General features: G+C 23.6%; 2 protein-coding genes across 2 annotated transcripts; both read right to left on the reverse strand.

The window, feature by feature from the left end:
* Positions 1-817: 817 nt before the first annotated feature.
* Positions 818-13,127, reverse strand: LOC122854078. The gene is given in 34 exon segments (XM_044154492.1): positions 818-945; positions 1,025-1,116; positions 1,189-1,422; positions 1,500-1,622; positions 1,732-1,996; positions 2,095-2,212; positions 2,458-2,577; positions 2,659-2,861; positions 4,172-4,263; positions 4,336-4,569; positions 4,633-4,755; positions 5,095-5,188; positions 5,288-5,405; positions 5,569-5,634; positions 6,700-6,740; positions 6,821-6,906; positions 7,002-7,232; positions 7,304-7,368; positions 8,771-8,818; positions 8,919-8,949; positions 9,039-9,140; positions 9,217-9,353; positions 9,414-9,504; positions 9,873-9,995; positions 10,376-10,640; positions 10,720-10,837; positions 10,908-11,030; positions 11,144-11,302; positions 11,960-12,092; positions 12,147-12,283; positions 12,372-12,462; positions 12,548-12,670; positions 12,762-12,771; positions 12,881-13,127. Coding segments are annotated over 34 exon segments (4,371 nt in total).
* A 2,130-nt stretch (positions 13,128-15,257) lies between these two features.
* LOC122854079 (odorant receptor 49b-like) lies at positions 15,258-16,561 on the reverse strand. Its single transcript, XM_044154493.1, has 6 exons — positions 16,315-16,561; positions 16,225-16,234; positions 15,840-15,930; positions 15,630-15,766; positions 15,378-15,510; positions 15,258-15,308 (listed from the first exon to the last, which is right to left on the reverse strand). Exons 1-6 carry the CDS (start codon positions 16,559-16,561, stop codon positions 15,258-15,260), a joined length of 669 nt encoding a protein of 222 aa, XP_044010428.1.
* Positions 16,562-18,358: the final 1,797 nt, after the last annotated feature.

The raw sequence follows: 18,358 nt of genomic DNA on the forward strand, positions 1-18,358 counted from the left end.
TTATTTAAAATAAACAAAAATTATTTAAAAAAAAAATATATTAAACAAATAAATATTAATTTTTCAATTTACCTGAAATAATGATTGTGTTCCAGTAAAAAAAAGCATTAAAAATGTAAATATTATTTTAGATAAAAATTTTTGATGTGGCCACTGTCCTGATATTGTCAATAAAAATTTATTAATTCTAAGATATAATGGAATAGAAGAGATATTCATATTGCACAAATGTTCATGTACAACTGCCATGAAATATCTATTTGAAATGTATCAAAACTTAATCAATAGCTATTCCGTATTCTCTTTCAATTTCAAACAAAAATTATCAAACAAAATTGTTTTTGTTTTTTCATGGTAACAAGTAAAAAAATAATAGCAGAGTTACTGTTCTTACCAATTGTAAGAAAAACAAAATATTTCAATGGTATTGATTAATTTTTAATAACTCTACCAGGTAATTTTTTTACCCCTTTATTTCTTTGTATTAATAAAAACACGTCATGTTCAAAAAAAAAAAAAAGTACAAGTCAATTGTACTTTTACGTCGTTTGTAGTATAAAAATTGTCAACATGTAGAGACCATATGTAAAACATCATCCCATCACAAAAAAAAGTACTAAAAATTACGTGGAAAGGAAAAAAAAAATTTTAAGGAAGTTTATTGGTAGAGAATTTGTAAAAAAAAGTGAGTTGAATAAGATAAGTTTTTATATTATTTAAATTAATTATATTCGATTGAAATACACTAATAAATTTTATTTTAATTATTGATTATTAATTTGAAGAGTGTTAGATGAGACGATATATATAAGCTTGACTAATATTTTTGATAGAAATTTTTGATTTACTCCTCTTCTTCCATAGAAAGAAGGACCATCACGTATGACATTGCTGTTTTCACAACAATTCCATAATTTTGAAAAGACAGAATATAAAATCTTCCAGCTTTAAATTAAAAAAAATAAATATAAATATTTAGTATTTATATTTTATAAAATTGTAGATAAAATAAATTAAATTTAACCTGTTAATTGACATGGTTTAGATGCTCTTATTGACATTAAATTTTGTATCTTTCTCGTTCTCATTGACGTATTATACCACTTTGAATTATAGCTGATAATAAAAATATCAAAAATTCAATAACATTTATTTTTTGCAATGAAAAAAACCAAACAATTTACTTACATGTCATGATAAACTTGAGCACTTGAATCAAATAATTGTTGACCTTGTATGAAACCTTGAAAAAGCATGATTGCTAATTGCGAAGAACTCATTGCAGCAAATCTAATTGATACATCTGGTGCTGTGTGTATTTTAGTTGCAATTTGGAAACCCGTGAAACTCATACAAATCATCATAAATCCAAGTTGAAAGAAATATGATATATAGTGAGCGTCTTCAATCAGTTCCGAATATCTAGAAATGAAAAATTAAATTTCATTTAAATTACTTGGTCGAATATAAAAAAAATTATTGAGTATCCAATGACTTACTTTAAAACACGATTGTGTAATTTCATGCATTGACCAATTTCTTTGTGTGCCTTATCATCAGATAGTTTAGGATTAACATCAAATTTTATTTCATCAGTATTTTCAATTTCATTAAGATTATGGCTGAAATTTAATATTAATTTTTCAAGTTATTTACTCGACAAAATAATTAACAGCTAGTTGAATTAATTTTTCAAGCTTATATATTTTTTTTTTAAATTATTTAATTCACCCAACACATCTAAAAAGAGCAGCAGCATGTTCAACGTATACCATGCAAGTTGTGTCCAGAGCAACAACAATATTCATGAAAACACATGTGCCAATCCAACTGTGAATAATGACAGGATAATAATATTTTTTCAAATCAAATAAATATTCATATTGAACAAACAACATTTGCCTTGGCAAGGTTTCATTATTAGGCAGAAAAATATTAATAACAAGTGGAACTGCTGGAACAACTAGAAATGGTGTCATTGTTCCCCACATGATACCTGCTCAAAAAAAAATTATAAATACTCACAAATTTTATCTACCAAACATCCATTAATAATTCAATAAAATTATTAATTTTTTGTTTTAACAAACTTACCGAGATATGTTAGGGTGAATTTTCTTGCAGAGACACCATATTCATTCAAAATTTCTTTCTCTGCAGATGATTTTAGCTCACGCCAATCATCCTCAAGTTGCTCCAGTAATTTTTTCATCTACATTTATTAATAATAATAATAATAGAAAAAACAATTTTTATAAAAAATTAATTAATTAATAATAAATTAGACATAAATAAATAATTTGTATTTAAAGTTTTAAAAAATATAATGATTTTTTTTTTTTTTTCTCTATTAATTTGTCTAATTTTTTTTTCTTATAATTATGGACTATAATTAATATATAATTACAATTAACTCTATAATATGAATTAATATTAAAAATAATATAAATTTATTACCCTGTGATTATTGAAAAAAAAATTTCCCATTTTAGCAAAAATACTAAAACCTGCCAATATATTTGGTATTGTTTCTAAAAATAATTCCCATTCTTCACGTGCTAATAATGCACCCCATATCTGCATCATAAATTAATACATGTATTTTTGTTAATTAGTTGAAACACAATGATAATTGAAAATAAAAAAAAATCTATATACCTGAAATATTGTTTGTGTTGATGTAAAAAAAATTAATATAAATGATAATAAAATTTTAGTAAATATATTCTGATGAGGCCACAATCCAAACATGCCTAGTAGGGCTTTATTTATTTTCAAATATGATGGTAATGAAGAATCCATACTGTTCACTGTTTGTTCAAATATACAACTGGAATATAAAGTTACTGTCTTGAGTAAAACTTGAAATCGATATTAATTAAATATGCACTTTACTTTAGGGTTTTTACTTTACTCTACTGATGTTTTTGTGAGTGGGCATTTTCGAAACATAGTAAGGGGTGACTTCTACGAAAATAAAAACGATCGATTGTCATTTGTGACATTACCTGTAAAGTATTTTATTCTTTTTAATCATTATTCTCTTTTCTTTTGTTTTTTTATCAGACGTTGGCTTTGAAATAATTTTTTACGTAAAACATACTGCTGAAATAAAATAAAACCAATAATAAAAGAACAGAATATATTTCAGTAGAAATACATCGTTCAAAAGAGTAAAGACAAGTTTTATTTTGTCATTTATATTTTTGTTATTGTATAATAAATTTTATTTTTTTTTTTTGTGTAAAAATTAACAATCGTAAGTGCAAAAATATATATATTAGTTTTAGTTAACTTTTTTCTTAACTAGATTATAAAAAGTGCCTGATTAAAATAATTTTTAAAACAACTAGTTTTTATAATTGGAAAAGAATAAATTTACCTGTAAAATAGCGTGGTATGTCACATCACTCAGAACTTGAAAATGGTTTTCATATTTTTTACATCACTGTGTGCATCGATGCAACGATACCATTTTCCATGGTCGCTAAAATTATTCTATAATTTTTTTTATTATTTAAAAATAATTTATGAGGGTACAGGTGTCAATATAGATGGTTAAGAAAAATGAGACACCCATTATCTTTCGAATTTAAATAATAAAAAAGTACACTCAGTTTGCTCAGTCAACAAAATGTGCTACTTTGCAAAAATCAAAATTAAAAATAAAGAAAAAGGATATATTGTTAAGCTTTTTTTTTTTTTTTTGCGTAGTCGTAATTGAGTCACTGATCAATTGCGATTTAATTATAACATATTAACTGTAACCTGATTCTAATTTGTAAAGTTTTTTTTTTGTTTTTATTGTTATTAAAAAAATAAAAATATGCAATAGAATTTTTTTGCTAAAAAGTTTATCAAAAAAAGTGAGTTCAAAGACATACATTTTTACATCAATTCATTTTGAAAATTTATGTATTTATATAACAACAATTACTTGAAATATATATTATCATCTTAATTTTTATTTAAAACCTGAGCTTTTTACTCTCAATCTTTATTTTCCATTGAAATAAGTGCCATCACATATGACATTGCTGTCTTCACAACAATTCCATAATTTTGAAAAGACAGAATATAAAATCTTCCAGCTTTACATTTTACAAAAAAATATATAAATATTTAGTATGTATATTTTATAAAATTGTGGATAAAATAAATTAAATTTAACCTGTTAATTGGCATGGTTTAGATGCTCTTATTGACATTAAATTTTGTATCTTTCTCGTTCTCATTGACGTATTATACCACTTTGAATTATAGCTAATAATAAAAATATCAAAAATTCAATAACATTTATTTTTTGCAATGAAAAAAACCAAACAATTTACTTACATGTCATGATAAACTTGAGCACTTGAATCAAATAATTGTTGACCTTGTATGAAACCTTGAAAAAGCATAATTGCTAATTGCGTAAAATTCAATGCAGCAAATCTAATTGATACATCTGGTGCTGTATGTATTTTAGTTGCAATTTGAAATCCTGCAAAACTAATTGATATCATATTAATTCCCAGTTGAAAAAAATATGATATGTAGTGAGCAGCTTCAATCAGTTCTGAATATCTAGAAAAGAAAAAATAAAATTGATTGGTCAAGTATGACAATAATTTCCGAGCAATAACTCACTTTAAAACACGATTGTGTAATTTCATGCATTGGCCAATTTCTTTGTGTGCTTTATCATCAGATAGTTTTGGATTAACATCAAATTTTATTTTATCAGAATTTTCAATTTTATTGAGATTATGCCTAAAAAATAAATATTCAAATTTTTTTATTTAATTATATTTTTAAAAAATCGTTAAATAGTTTAATCAATTTTTTAAGTATATTTTTTTCAAGAAAAATAATTATCTATTTATTCGTCTATTAACTCATTAATTAATTAATTAAATTTTTATTTTTCTCGGAGCTCACCCAACACATTTAAAAAGAGCAGCAGCATGTTCAACGTAAATCATGCAAGTTGTATCAAGAGCAACAACAATATTTATAAAAATACATGTGCCGATCCAACTGTGAATAATGACAGGATAATAATATTTTTTCAAATCAAATAAATATTCATATTGAACAAACAACATTTGCCTTGGCAAGGTTTCATTATTAGGCAGAAAAATATTAATAACAAGTGGAACTGCTGGAACAACTAGAAATGGTGTCATTGTTCCCCACATGATACCTGCTCAAAAAAAAAATTATAAATACTCACAATTTTTATCTACCAAACATCCATTAATAATTTAATAAAATTATTAATTTTTTATTTTAACAAACTTACCGAGATATGTTAGGGTGAATTTTCTTGCAGAGACACCATATTCATTTAAAATTTCTTTCTCTGCAGATGATTTTAGCTCACGCCAATCATCCTCCAATTGGTCCAATAATTTTGTCATCTAAATTTTTCAACAATAATAGAAAAACAAATTTTTATCAGTGGATTCAATTGATAATTTATCGATCGATTATTAATTATGAATTAATATTGACAATAATGTAAATTACCCTGTGATTATTGAAAAAAAAATTTCCCATTTTAGCAAAAATACTAAAACCTGCCAATATATTTGGTATTGTTTCTAAAAATATTTCCCATTCTTCACGTACTAATAATGCACCCCATATCTGCATCATAAATTCATTTATGTATTTTTGTTAATTAGTTGAAACACAATGATAATTGGAAATCAAAAAAAACTTATATACCTGAAATATTGTTTGTGTTGATGTAAAAAAAATTAATATAAATGATAATAAAATTTTAGTAAATATATTTTGATGAGGCCACAATCCAAACATGCCTAGTAGGGCTTTATTTATTTTCAAATATGATGGTATTGAAGATTCCATACTGTTTACTGTTAATTTAAATGTACAACTGAAAAATAAAGTTACTTTGGGGAGTTAAAATTCACATCGATATTCATTTAATATGCACTTTACTTTAGGGTTTTTACTTTATTTTGTGAGCTGGCATTCTCAAAACATAGTAGGGGATGAATTCTATGAAAATAAACCGATCGATTGTAATTTGTGACATTACCTGTAAAGTATTTTATTCTTTTTAATTATTATTCTCTTTGTTTTGTTTTCTTATCAAACATTGACTTTGAAATAATTTTTTACACAAATAATATTGGTGAAATTAAAAGAATCAACACAATAGTTTTTAATGTTACTACATTGTTCGAAAAAGTAACGCTCAATTCTATTCATATATATGTTCACAGTAATATACTCAAATTGATATTTTTTTATGTGAATTAACGTGAGTAAAAAAATACATTATACGTTTAGTTGATTTTATTTTTAATTTTTTTTTAAACGATTCACAAATATTTTAATAAAAATTAAGTTGATTTATATAAATGAAGACAACTTAATATCATGTTAAATGATCATTTTGTACTCAGAAAAAAAAAAAACAATGTTAAATTTTGAATTATATTTTAAAAAGTATGATGATAAACAGTACAAAATTACATTTAGCTGAATTATTATTTTTTTTTCTTCAAAGTGATACAATGTTTTTTGTGATTTTTAATTATTCCATTGATAGCAGAACCATGACGTAAGATATCGAAGTTTTGACTACCTTGTATTTCCACCAAAAAAAAAAAAAATTACAACATACCAAATTTATAAACAATCAATGGACTAAATTAAAAATGAAAAATAAATTTATCTTACCATTCCATAGTTTTCATAGCCTAGCTTATAAAAATGTAGTGCTAAAAAATATTTCATAAATAATAGATTTAATAATAATATTATTTTTTTTTCAATTGAAAATATAAAAACATAAATTTACCTGTGAGATAGCATGGTTTGGCACTTTTCATAGACATTAAAAGAAATAATTTTCTAGTTCTCATTGATGTTTTATACCATTTTGCACTGTAACTAAAATTACTCTATAATATTCTTGTTATTTATTTTTTTTATCATGTAGAAATTATTTCATCACCGTTTGTTATCTCAAATATACATACACTTTGTTAAAAAATTCAGAACTGTGATCACACAATTGTTGACCTGGCAAGCTCAAAAAAAATAGTAAAATCAATTGAGACACAGTAAATGCTCCAAATCTAATTGACACATCTGGTGCTGTACTTAATTTCGTTGCAATTTGATATCCAGTGAAAGATATTGATATCATATTAACACCAAGTTGAAAAAAGTAAGAAATATGATGACTACTGTCAATCAACTTGGCATAACTATTATTCAAAAAATAAATAAAATCATTAAACAGTTGAAAATTAATCTACAACATATTTTAAATACTTACTCTAATACATGTTTATGTTGTTTTAAGCATTCAATCATTTGTCTGTTTGCCACATCATCATTTATCTTTGGATTAAAATTAAAATTATAATTTTCATTATTCTCAATTTTATCAAGATTATGTCTGGAATAAAATTACAAATAATTACAATTTTTATAAGTAATTAATTTTATTTACTCACGCAATAATGTTGAATAATGCTGCAGCATGTTGCACATAAACCATGCACAGTGAATCAAGTGCAACAATGACATTTATAAAAATACAAGTTCCAAAATAACTGTGTATCAAAACAGGATAATAATACGTTTCTAAATCAAATAAATACTCATATTGAACGTATAAAATTTGCCTCGGTAATGTTTCATTTGACAAATCAAATGTGTTTATTATTATTGGCCCAAGTGGTATCACCATAAACGGCATCATGGTTCCATACATAAAAACTAAAATAAATAAATATTATATCCAACAAATAAACAATAAAAATATTTAAACTCACAAAAATATGTCAAACTAAATTTTCTTGCATGTGAACCAAATTTTTTTAAAATTTTCAACTCTGATTCTGTACAAAATTTATCCCAATCTTCTGTCAATAATACCAGCATTTTTTTCATCTATAAAAAATAAAAAAAATTTTTGCACCGATACTAAAATCCATTAATATATTTGGTATTGTTTCTAAAAACATTTCTGTATTGCTGTATGCTTGCAGAGCACCAGTAATCTTGAAAAAAAAATTTAAATATTATTCATATTAATTGTAAAACATTTAAATGAATTTTAATTATAAATTTTTAACCTGGAAAATTGTTTGGCTACTTGTAAAAAAAATTGTTATGAATGTTAAAATTATTTTGTTTAATTTATTTTGATAAGGCCATTGTCCGCATATTTTTAGTAAATTTTTATTGAATTTAAGGTAGGACGGTACAGTGGTATCCATAACAATATACTACCAAATTCACTTGTAACAATAAAAGTCATAAAGAAATTTGCAACGACACAAACCCCCAACGAAATCAATTGTAATTTTTTATTCCCTTTGAACAATTCAATCCTTATTTTTTTTCATTATTTTTCCCAGATCTCAATGTAGCACCTTTTGTTGTTTTTTTTTTTTTTTTTTTACTTATGATGGGGTGAAATTTCCCTGTATCGATAAAATATTTACAGGCCTTTATAGTACTTCAAACTTTTGTTGTTATATTTTTAAAAAACATCAATCGTTCAACAATGTTATAATAAATTTTGTCCTTTTTTTTTCTAAGAATTTTATTTTTTATTATACGAATATGGTATCAGTACAAAATATCAAGCAGTTGATTAAACTATCAAAATATTACAAGTGCAGTTTAAAAAAAAAAAACCACCACAATACAATTAATTAATGAAAAAATTTTTAAAAGTTTATTTTGCCACATGAAATTCATTTTTAAAATGAATTTATTATTTAATTTAAGCCCTCATTGATGTGAAAACTGTTAAATATGAAAATGAAGTTTTAACAACCTGTTTAAAAAGAGAACAAAAAAAATATAAATATTATTAATTAATTAAACAAATAAACAACAACAAATAGAAACTTTTTTTTTGAATTTAATTGACTTACAGTTGTGAAGCTGGTCAATGACATAGTCAGCCTGTAGAAAAAAATAAAAATAATTAATAAATTTTGTTAATATTAATTAATAAACATATAATAATAATAATTAATAAAAATACTATTAACATTTTGCCAGCTGTTAATTTACATGGTTGTGCTGATCTCATCAACAATGGAATAATTAATCGCTGTGTTCGTACAGATGCATTATTCCATTTGGCCTGATATCTAATTTGTATTTAAAAAATAATTACGTATTAATTTACATATTTTATTGTATAATTAAAAATATAGATATACTAACACTTGATTAAAAATGCTTTCACTGTGTTCCAGAAGTAATTGACCCTGCCAGCTGCTGTAAAAAAGATGAAATACTTCGCCCAATGTGAACGCAACAAATTTACCAGCAATATCTGGATTATCAATTTTGAATGCAGCCTTGAAAAATTTATCAATTAATTAATAATAATTAATTTATCAATCAACAAATCAACTTACAACCAATGCTGATGCTGTCATCATGATCATATTGATACCAATGATGAACAAAAATGAAACGTAATTTGCTTCTTCAATAAGGTTTGAAAAACTAAATAAATAAATTAATAATTAATTAATTAATTAATTGTATTTGTTTATATAAAATTTATAAAAAGCACTAAATTTTAATCTCTTTCTTCTTCTATTTTCTAAGGCATTAACTAAACAAAATCGTTATTGGCACTCATACGGGGAAATTTACGGGAAATACGGGGACATTTATGGGTTTCACACACAATGTAATCATTCCTACACATACAACGGTGGCTATATTTACCGTAAATTTTCTCGTAACCTGTATAAATGTCCCCGTAAATTCCCCCGTATTGAGTGCTAATAGCGTTACCGTTAACTAAATATCTAATTTGAATTTCTAGAGCTTTTTCATTCTTTTTTTTCATTTAAAAAAATACAGACTCAATCGCATGATTGTGGGTTGCGATGCAGTTGACCATATCATTATAATCTATTTCATCAAATTTTGAACAATGACGATTTTTTATAGCATCGTCATCGTTTGCCACTCGATCCAGAAATAATCTATAATTTTTTTTTAACATTATTTTATTATTCATTTTTTTTTTTTTAAATGAAAATGTGATTGTCCGAGTAAAAATTATCAGATCTAATTAGAATTAATTTATCAGAATGTATTTAATTAGATCTTGTTTAATATTTGGTTCGAAAAAAATCAAAATATTTCACAGCAAAATTAAGATATGTAAATTGAATTTGAAAATTATTTTTTGATTTTTTTTTTCTATTTAAATCTGATGATTTTTCATGAAATGAACTGAAATTTTAATCTAATGATTGATTGAATTTTAATTATTTTTTCTTGTTATTTATACAGTAAAATTAGCTGTCATTTGATGTTATTTTACTTTAAATTTCAACATTATTTTCAAGTTAAAACTTACCCTAAAATTTCAAATTTAGCACATGCATGCTGTATGTAAACCATGAAAATCGTATCAATTGCAATGATAATTGTTAAATATGCCATTGTCCCAAAGTATCCATGTATCAACAATGGAAAAAAGTACTTTTCATAGTCAAATAAAAATTCAATTTGTTGAAACATTAAATGTCGTGGGTAGCTTCCATTAATTGGTGCAACAACATCAAGTACAACTGGTACAAGTGGAACAAGTCCCATTGGAACTAGTGTACCATATAAAGCACCTAAAAACCATTATTTTCACAACAAATTATTCAAAAATAAAATTAAATCAAAATTATATCTCAATTAATTTTAAATAACCTGCGTAATAAATTGTAACTTTTCTTCCAAAACGAGCCCACTTGTCCAAAATTTGACACTCTTCTGGGGATGTATATTTCTTCCAATCTTTTTCCATTGTTATTAATAATTCTTTCATCTTAAAAATAAAAAAAATAACACAATATTAATTTATTACTTTTTTTTAATTTCAGATTATTTAATAATACCTTTGATCCATTGTAAAAAAAATTAAAATATTTGAGATAACAAACAACATCAGCTAAAACAGTTGGTACTGATTCCAAAAAAATATCAATATCAGCAACTAACGCAGCAAACATACCAGCAGTCTATTAAAAATTCAATGATTAAATATTTATTTCTAATTAACCGAGCCCCGAGGAGATAATAAAACAGGTAAAAAATATTATCACTTAATTTGTATTTTTAATTTTTTCATTACCTGAAGATAACCATGTGTAATGGTTAAAAATAATGTAAGAAGTATAAAAAATTTTTTTGAAAGGGATGATTGATAAGGCCAAATACCCAGGCTTTTTAAAAATTTTCTATTAATTTTATGATATGACGTTGCGACAGTATCCATCTTCAAAAAATATACCTTGGTAGTTGTAAGTTAACTGATATAACATCGTGACATTTTAAGGCTTCCAACAATTCAATCGATGTTCGTTATAAATTCTCTCAGTGCATCAATAATTCTTCGTATATTTTTTTGTAATTTTACTTGATGTGAAAAAAGAAGAAAAAATTTTATATACATCCAGGTAATTATTATTATTTCTGTTGCAAGTTTTTTTCTAAAAAAGAGCCTTTTATCTTTTACCCTTTTTAATTTCTTTTGAACATTTTTTTTTTTTTATTTTAGCTACGTGGCTTTTAAGAAATATTCAGTTGAAATGTTTCTTTCAATATGACAACAACAACAAAAAAAAATTAATACAAATTTTTTTTTTTTGGCATATTATTTAAACACAAAAAATAAATAAATATTATTATTAAAAAAATAAAAAATTGTCGTCAATTTTTTAAATATTATTTTTAATAACAATAATAAATTTATAAATAAATTATGAGTTTTTTTATTGAGTTTTGAGACTGATGAATCATCAGTGATGATGGAGAAGAATTTGAATTTTATTTAACGAGCTGAATTGAGTACAGTGAAAAAAGACATGGCTTTTTTTAAAAGCTAAAATAAAAAATGTTATTTGGTAAATTGTTAATGTAATATTATTGTTATTTTTTTTATAGTTACCTGACTGAAATTGTCATTTGACAGGATGTACAAACGTCCGGCTGTCAAAGCACATGGTTTTTTGGCTCTCATCATAATTGGTACCAAAAGTTTTTGTAAATTTATTGGCAAGGTATACCATTCGCTGAGGTAACTATTAAATAATTATTAATAAGATAAATATTCTAGATAGAATTAATATACATACGCATTTGTAAAGACATTTTCACTCTGATTAATCAATAAATTTCCTTGATAACTGCTATAAAATAAATGAAATACAGCACCAATTGTAAATGCAAAATTTCTTAGAGCTTCACTTGGTTGGTCAATCTTCATAACTGTCTTTTTATAAATAAAAATAATCAAAATTGAATAACATTATTATTTCATTAATTAAATCTTATTAATTATTTTATTTTTTTTTACGTACTGTCATTCCTGTTATTGTTATAATTATCGTGCTAAGTCCAACGATAAATAAAAGTGCAATCGTACCAACTGATTCAACTAAATTTACAAATCTCAATTTGAAAAAAATTATATTAAATTAAATTAATTTTATAAAGGTAAATACGTTTTATTTTTTTTTTTAATTAAATTACTTACTGAATTGTATTATTGTGAACAGTTGCACAATATATTATTCGATTTTTGATATTTTTATATCGATCATATTCATTTTCTTCTCGATCTGATTTAATAGAAATATGTAAATTTCTCAAGTGTGTGCTTAATTATAAATAAATCCCAAATAATTATCATTGACAACTATATTTATTGATAACTTATTAATGATTTTCAAAAATGAATTATTACTTACCTAACAATTTCTATTACAGCGTGAAAAAAAAATTGTTACAATTTAGCAATTATTTTATTAATTATTTATAAAAAGGTACTGAAATTTTTAGTAAATATTATGCAAAAAAAAATACATACCAAACATTCCTGTTGCGTGATTAATGTACGTAGCAAGTACATTGTCAAAAAAAACTATAATTCCAACTGAAACTGGAACAGTCATGTACGCGTGAATTAGCAAAGAGAAATAATATTTATCTTGATCGATAAAATATTCTGTTTCATACAGAAATATTCGTGGTCGTGATTCATTTAATGGAATAATTATATCCAATACTTTTGGAACTCCTGGTGATGCCAAATATAATATGAGTATACCAAACATGGCAGATGCCTAATTAGAAAATTAAAAATTAAAAATTCATTTAGCCCAGCGAAATTGTTCATTGACAGGGCTTTATAAAAAATTTAAAATTGAATAATAAAAGTATTTTTGTTTTCTGATAATAACATTCAATTGAAATTATCAAATAAATTATTTATAAATTAATTTCATTAGACAGTGTAATTTTTAATAACTCAACAAATTATTACTCTGCAAACTCTGTTAATTCCACATATTAAAAATGATTTTTAATTTTTTTCTTATAATAAATACTTGCATAAGCTGACATGTACAATTTTCCTCTTCTCCAATGTTTATGAAGTATTTCTCTGTCGTCTTTTGATTTAATCATATCCCAATCACTTTTAATTATTTCTAATAATATTTTTATCTAAAAAAAAAAAAACTTTAATGACACTTATATTTGATATTAACATATGTAAACTAATTTAATAATATATTTTTTTTGTTGAATATTATTGTTACTTTATCTCCAGATAAACTCCAACACAACATTTTTATAAGTGAAACAGCATGAAGTACTATCATTGGTAAACATAATATTATTTCGTCAATATCATCAAGTGATTCGAAACATTTTATACACTTAAATGAATGGTATTTATTTTTATTTATAACAATGTAGAAATGTAATATTTATATTTATTTAAATACCTTTGGAATTGTTATACTCAATACTATTGTAAATATCAATATTTTTTGACAACGATTTTTTATTTTTGATTGATATGGCCATTGTCCGTAAAATTTTAGAGCACGTTTGTTCATACGGTAGTATGAGCTGTCGAGTATCTTCATGATGGAAAATAAATTATAATAATACTGAACATAAAAAAAAATGGAAATAATATCTTACCCTTATAATGAAAACACATTTTAAATTCTTTTTGTTTATTTTTTTTTTTTTTTCGTGCGATTCTTGCAATTAGAAGTAAGCTAAAGGTTTTATTTAATTATTCATGGAAATATGGCGTCGTATTCAGGGCTCTTTGATGACCAGACATATTATTGTTTTTCCCTTTTTTTTTCCCTGGTATTGTGTAAGGGTTGATTCTCAATACTTCGTATAATTAATTGTATACTATCAAAATAAAACAGACTGCAATATGTGCAGTTTGTAATGGACAAAGATAACAAACCTTTTGTCAGTCCAGGATTTATTTTTGTGTGTATATATATTTAAAATCGTATTGGGGCAACATGAATTATTGACTCTAAAAAACCAAGAAATTTTTACAGTTAATATTTTTATAGAACGTATCATTTTAATTTCTTATTTAAAAAATTACATGTATATATGTTCTGAAAAAAATCCAAGAAAATTACGTTATTTTAGAAGAATATCAGTTAGTGTTGATAAAATTGAAAGTGCATTTGAATGTCTATTTAAATGATTAAAAAATATTCGGCAATGACTTTTTAAAAATAGTATTCATTGTTGATTGAAAGAATAACTTCAAAACAATATTCTTATTTTGACAATAATAATATTGAATTAGCTAAAATTGCTAAACATTTTAAATCTATTGTTTTTCTTAGTGAATTTCAAATGAAAATTCGTACGAAATTTCTTACAATAACTAATTTTTATATAACAGATATGTAAGGATGTAAATAATGATTTTTTTATTTTAAAAAATCGTATTTTTCATTGCACTTATTACTGGTTAAAAAATATACACATGTTGGCTTTTTAGTTATAATATTTGATAAATAAATATAGATAAAATGTTTTGTGTTATTGTTGAACGAACATAGATTATTTTTCATAATCAAAAACGAAAATTAAAATATTGTCAAGTATAAACTTATCCAAAAAATTATTTACATTAATTTTTTTTTTTTTTTTTTTGTTCAACAAATTAATTGACTATTATTATTGTTATTTTTCACATTTAGAATTTATTTCTCATTTAAAAATTATTATCACAAATTGATTATTCAATTTTTTTTTTTTTAAATACATACAAAAAATTTAAAAAAATACCATTTCAAATATTAATATATTTTTATTACTATAATTTATTAACTTAAATAAATCTATATAATAAATAAATAAAATTTAATCTTCTCCTATAAATTCTGCAATAAAAGAATATATTTTTTTTTCTAACGTGCCGAATTGAGCACCGTAAAAAATGACATGGCCTTTCTAAGAACCTATAATATTTTAAAAATCTATTAGAAATATTTTAATTACATCTATTTGATTTAATTGTTAATAATTACCAGACTAAAACTGTCATTTGATAAAACATATAGACCACCAGCTGTTAATACTGATGGTTTTTTAGCTCTCATCATTATTGGTATCAAAAGTTTTTGTAAACTTGGAGGTAATGTGTACCACTCACTCGAGTAACTAAAAAACCAACGAGCAAAATTTATATTTAATTATGTCCGATTATAAACAATAATTCAATATGACTAATTTTATAAATTTCATTACAGTTTTCTTTATTATTTTTTTGAAATACATACACATCTTCAAAGACATCTTTACTCTGACTCATCAATAAATTTCCCTGATGACTGTTGTAAAATAAATGAAATATACCACCAATTGTAAATGCCATATTTCGAAATGCTTCACTTGGTTCTTCAATTTTCATTACAGTCTTGCAATAAATTAATACTTCATTATATGTATTTTTTTTTTAATAACAATTATCAACTCAAAATTTTTCTTACCGACATTCCTGTTACTGTTATTATCAACGTATTAAGTCCAACAACAAATAAAAGTGCTATTGTACCAGTTGATTCAACCAAATCTATAAATCTTCATTAAACATTTTATAAACAACAAATTAATCATTGACAATTTGCAATAATAATTGTCAAGTAAATTTTAAAACTCACTCAATTGTATTGCTGTGAATTGTCACACAAAAAATTATGCGGTTTTTAATATTTTTATATCGATCAAGTTCCGTTTCTTCTTGATCTGATTTTTTGGAAATATGTATATTTCTCAAATGCAAACTTTTGAAATAATATTTTTCGAAATATTAGCTTAAAAACTTTTATGTTTATTAATTTTTTAAATATATTTATTTTTATTGATAAATCTTACCTAACAATTTCTATTTTTAAAAAAATACAAATTTAACAATGAGCTAATTATTATTAAGTATGTAATTTATTATTTTTAAAATATATTTACCAAACATCCCTGTTGCATGATGAATATATGTTCCAAGTACATTATCAAAAAAAACAATAATTCCAAGTGAAACTGGAACAGTCATGTATGCATGAATAAGTATATAAAAATAATATTTATCTTGATCGATAAAATATTCTGTTTCATACAGAAATATTCGTGGTCGTGATTCATTTAATGGAATAATTATATCCAATATTTTTGGAATTCCAGGAGATGACAAATATAATATAAGTATACCAAACATGGCAGCTGTCTAATTAGAAAATTAAAAAATTAAAAATTCATTTAGCCCAGAGAAATTGTTCATTGACAGGGCTTTATAAAAAATTTAAAATTGAATAATTAAAGTATTTTTGTTTTCTGATAATAACATTCAATTGAAATTATCAAATAAATTATTTATAAATTAATTTTATTAGACAGTGTAATTTTTAATAACTCAACAAATTATTACTCTGCAAACTCTGTTAACTCCACATAATAAAAATGATTTTTAATTTTTTTCTTATAATAAATACTTGCATAAGCTGACATGTACAATTTTCCTCTTTTCCAATGTTTATGAAGTATATCTCTGTCGTCTTTCGATTTAATCATATCCCAATCACTTTCAATAATTTCTAATAACATTTTCATCTGTAAAAATATTTATAAAATTATCTGATAAACCACGACAGCTAATTAAAGTTCACTTGAATATAATAAGTAATAATATTAAATAATAAATGATAATCACATTGTTTCCAGTTAAACTCCAGCACAACATTTTTACATGTGCAACTGTGTGAAGTACCATCATTGGTAAACATAATATTATTTCGTCAATATCATCAAGTGATTCGAAACATTTTATAAACTTGAATGAATGGTATTTATTTTTATTTATAACAATGTAAAAATAATAATATTTATATTTATTTAAATACCTTTGGAATTGTTATACTTAATACTATTGTAAATATCAATATTTTTTGACAACGATTTCTTATTTTTGATTGATATGGCCATTGTCCGTAAAATTTTAGAGCACGTTTGTTCATACGGTAGTATGAGCTGTCGAGTATCTTCATGATGGAAAATAAATTATAATAATACTGAACATAAAAAAAAATGGAAATAATATCTTACCCTTATAATGAAAACACATTGTAAATTCTTTTTGTTTATTTTTTTTTTTTTTTCGTGCGATTCTTGCAATTAGAAGTAAGCTAAAGGTTTTATTTAATTATTCATGGAAATATGGCGTCGTATTCACGGCTCTTTGATGACCAGACATATTATTGTTTTTCCCTTTTTTTTTCCCTGTCATTGTGTAAGGGTTGATTCTCAATACTTCGTGCAATTAATTGTATAGTATCAAAATAAAACAGACTGCAATATTTGACGGAGGAAACAAGACCAGGATTTATTTTTAGTGTGTGTATACCTGAAATCGTGTCGTGGCAACACGAATTATTGACTTTCGCAAAATATAAAAAAATAAAATTATCTTACAAATCTTATTTTACAATAGTAAACAATAACTTTATTTTTGTTAATAAAAATTAACGTGTAGATTTGTAATTATAATTTTACCTGCTAAAAACAATTGGTAATATTTTTTTTAGTAAAACCATAAAATGTTGTCCAGTTTTTATTACTACTTGAATAATTATAATTTTTTTAAATAAAAAAATTTTTAAATAATAATTTAAACAAGAAAACAATATTTTTAACACATTATTTTTAAAAATATACAACTATAATTAATAACAAATAAATAACACGTCATTCAAGATATCTCAACGAGTTGAATTTATAAATGTAAATAACGACATCGCTTTTTTCAATAGTTCAGAAAAGTTTTCCATGCTCAAAACATACAATTTTCCTATAAAAAAAAAAACAAAGAAAATAAAATTATTATTTATTTTATTACATATATATTAGAAATGAAAAAAAAACTAATTTAATAATTTATTACCTGCTGTGATCTGTAATTAAAATTCAAAATGAATTAATTTTTGATTTTTCATTTGATTAATCGTCAAATACTCACTGT

This window comes from Aphidius gifuensis, linkage group LG4, assembly GCF_014905175.1.
Source record: "Aphidius gifuensis isolate YNYX2018 linkage group LG4, ASM1490517v1, whole genome shotgun sequence".
Taxonomy (NCBI): Eukaryota; Metazoa; Arthropoda; class Insecta; order Hymenoptera; family Braconidae; genus Aphidius; species Aphidius gifuensis.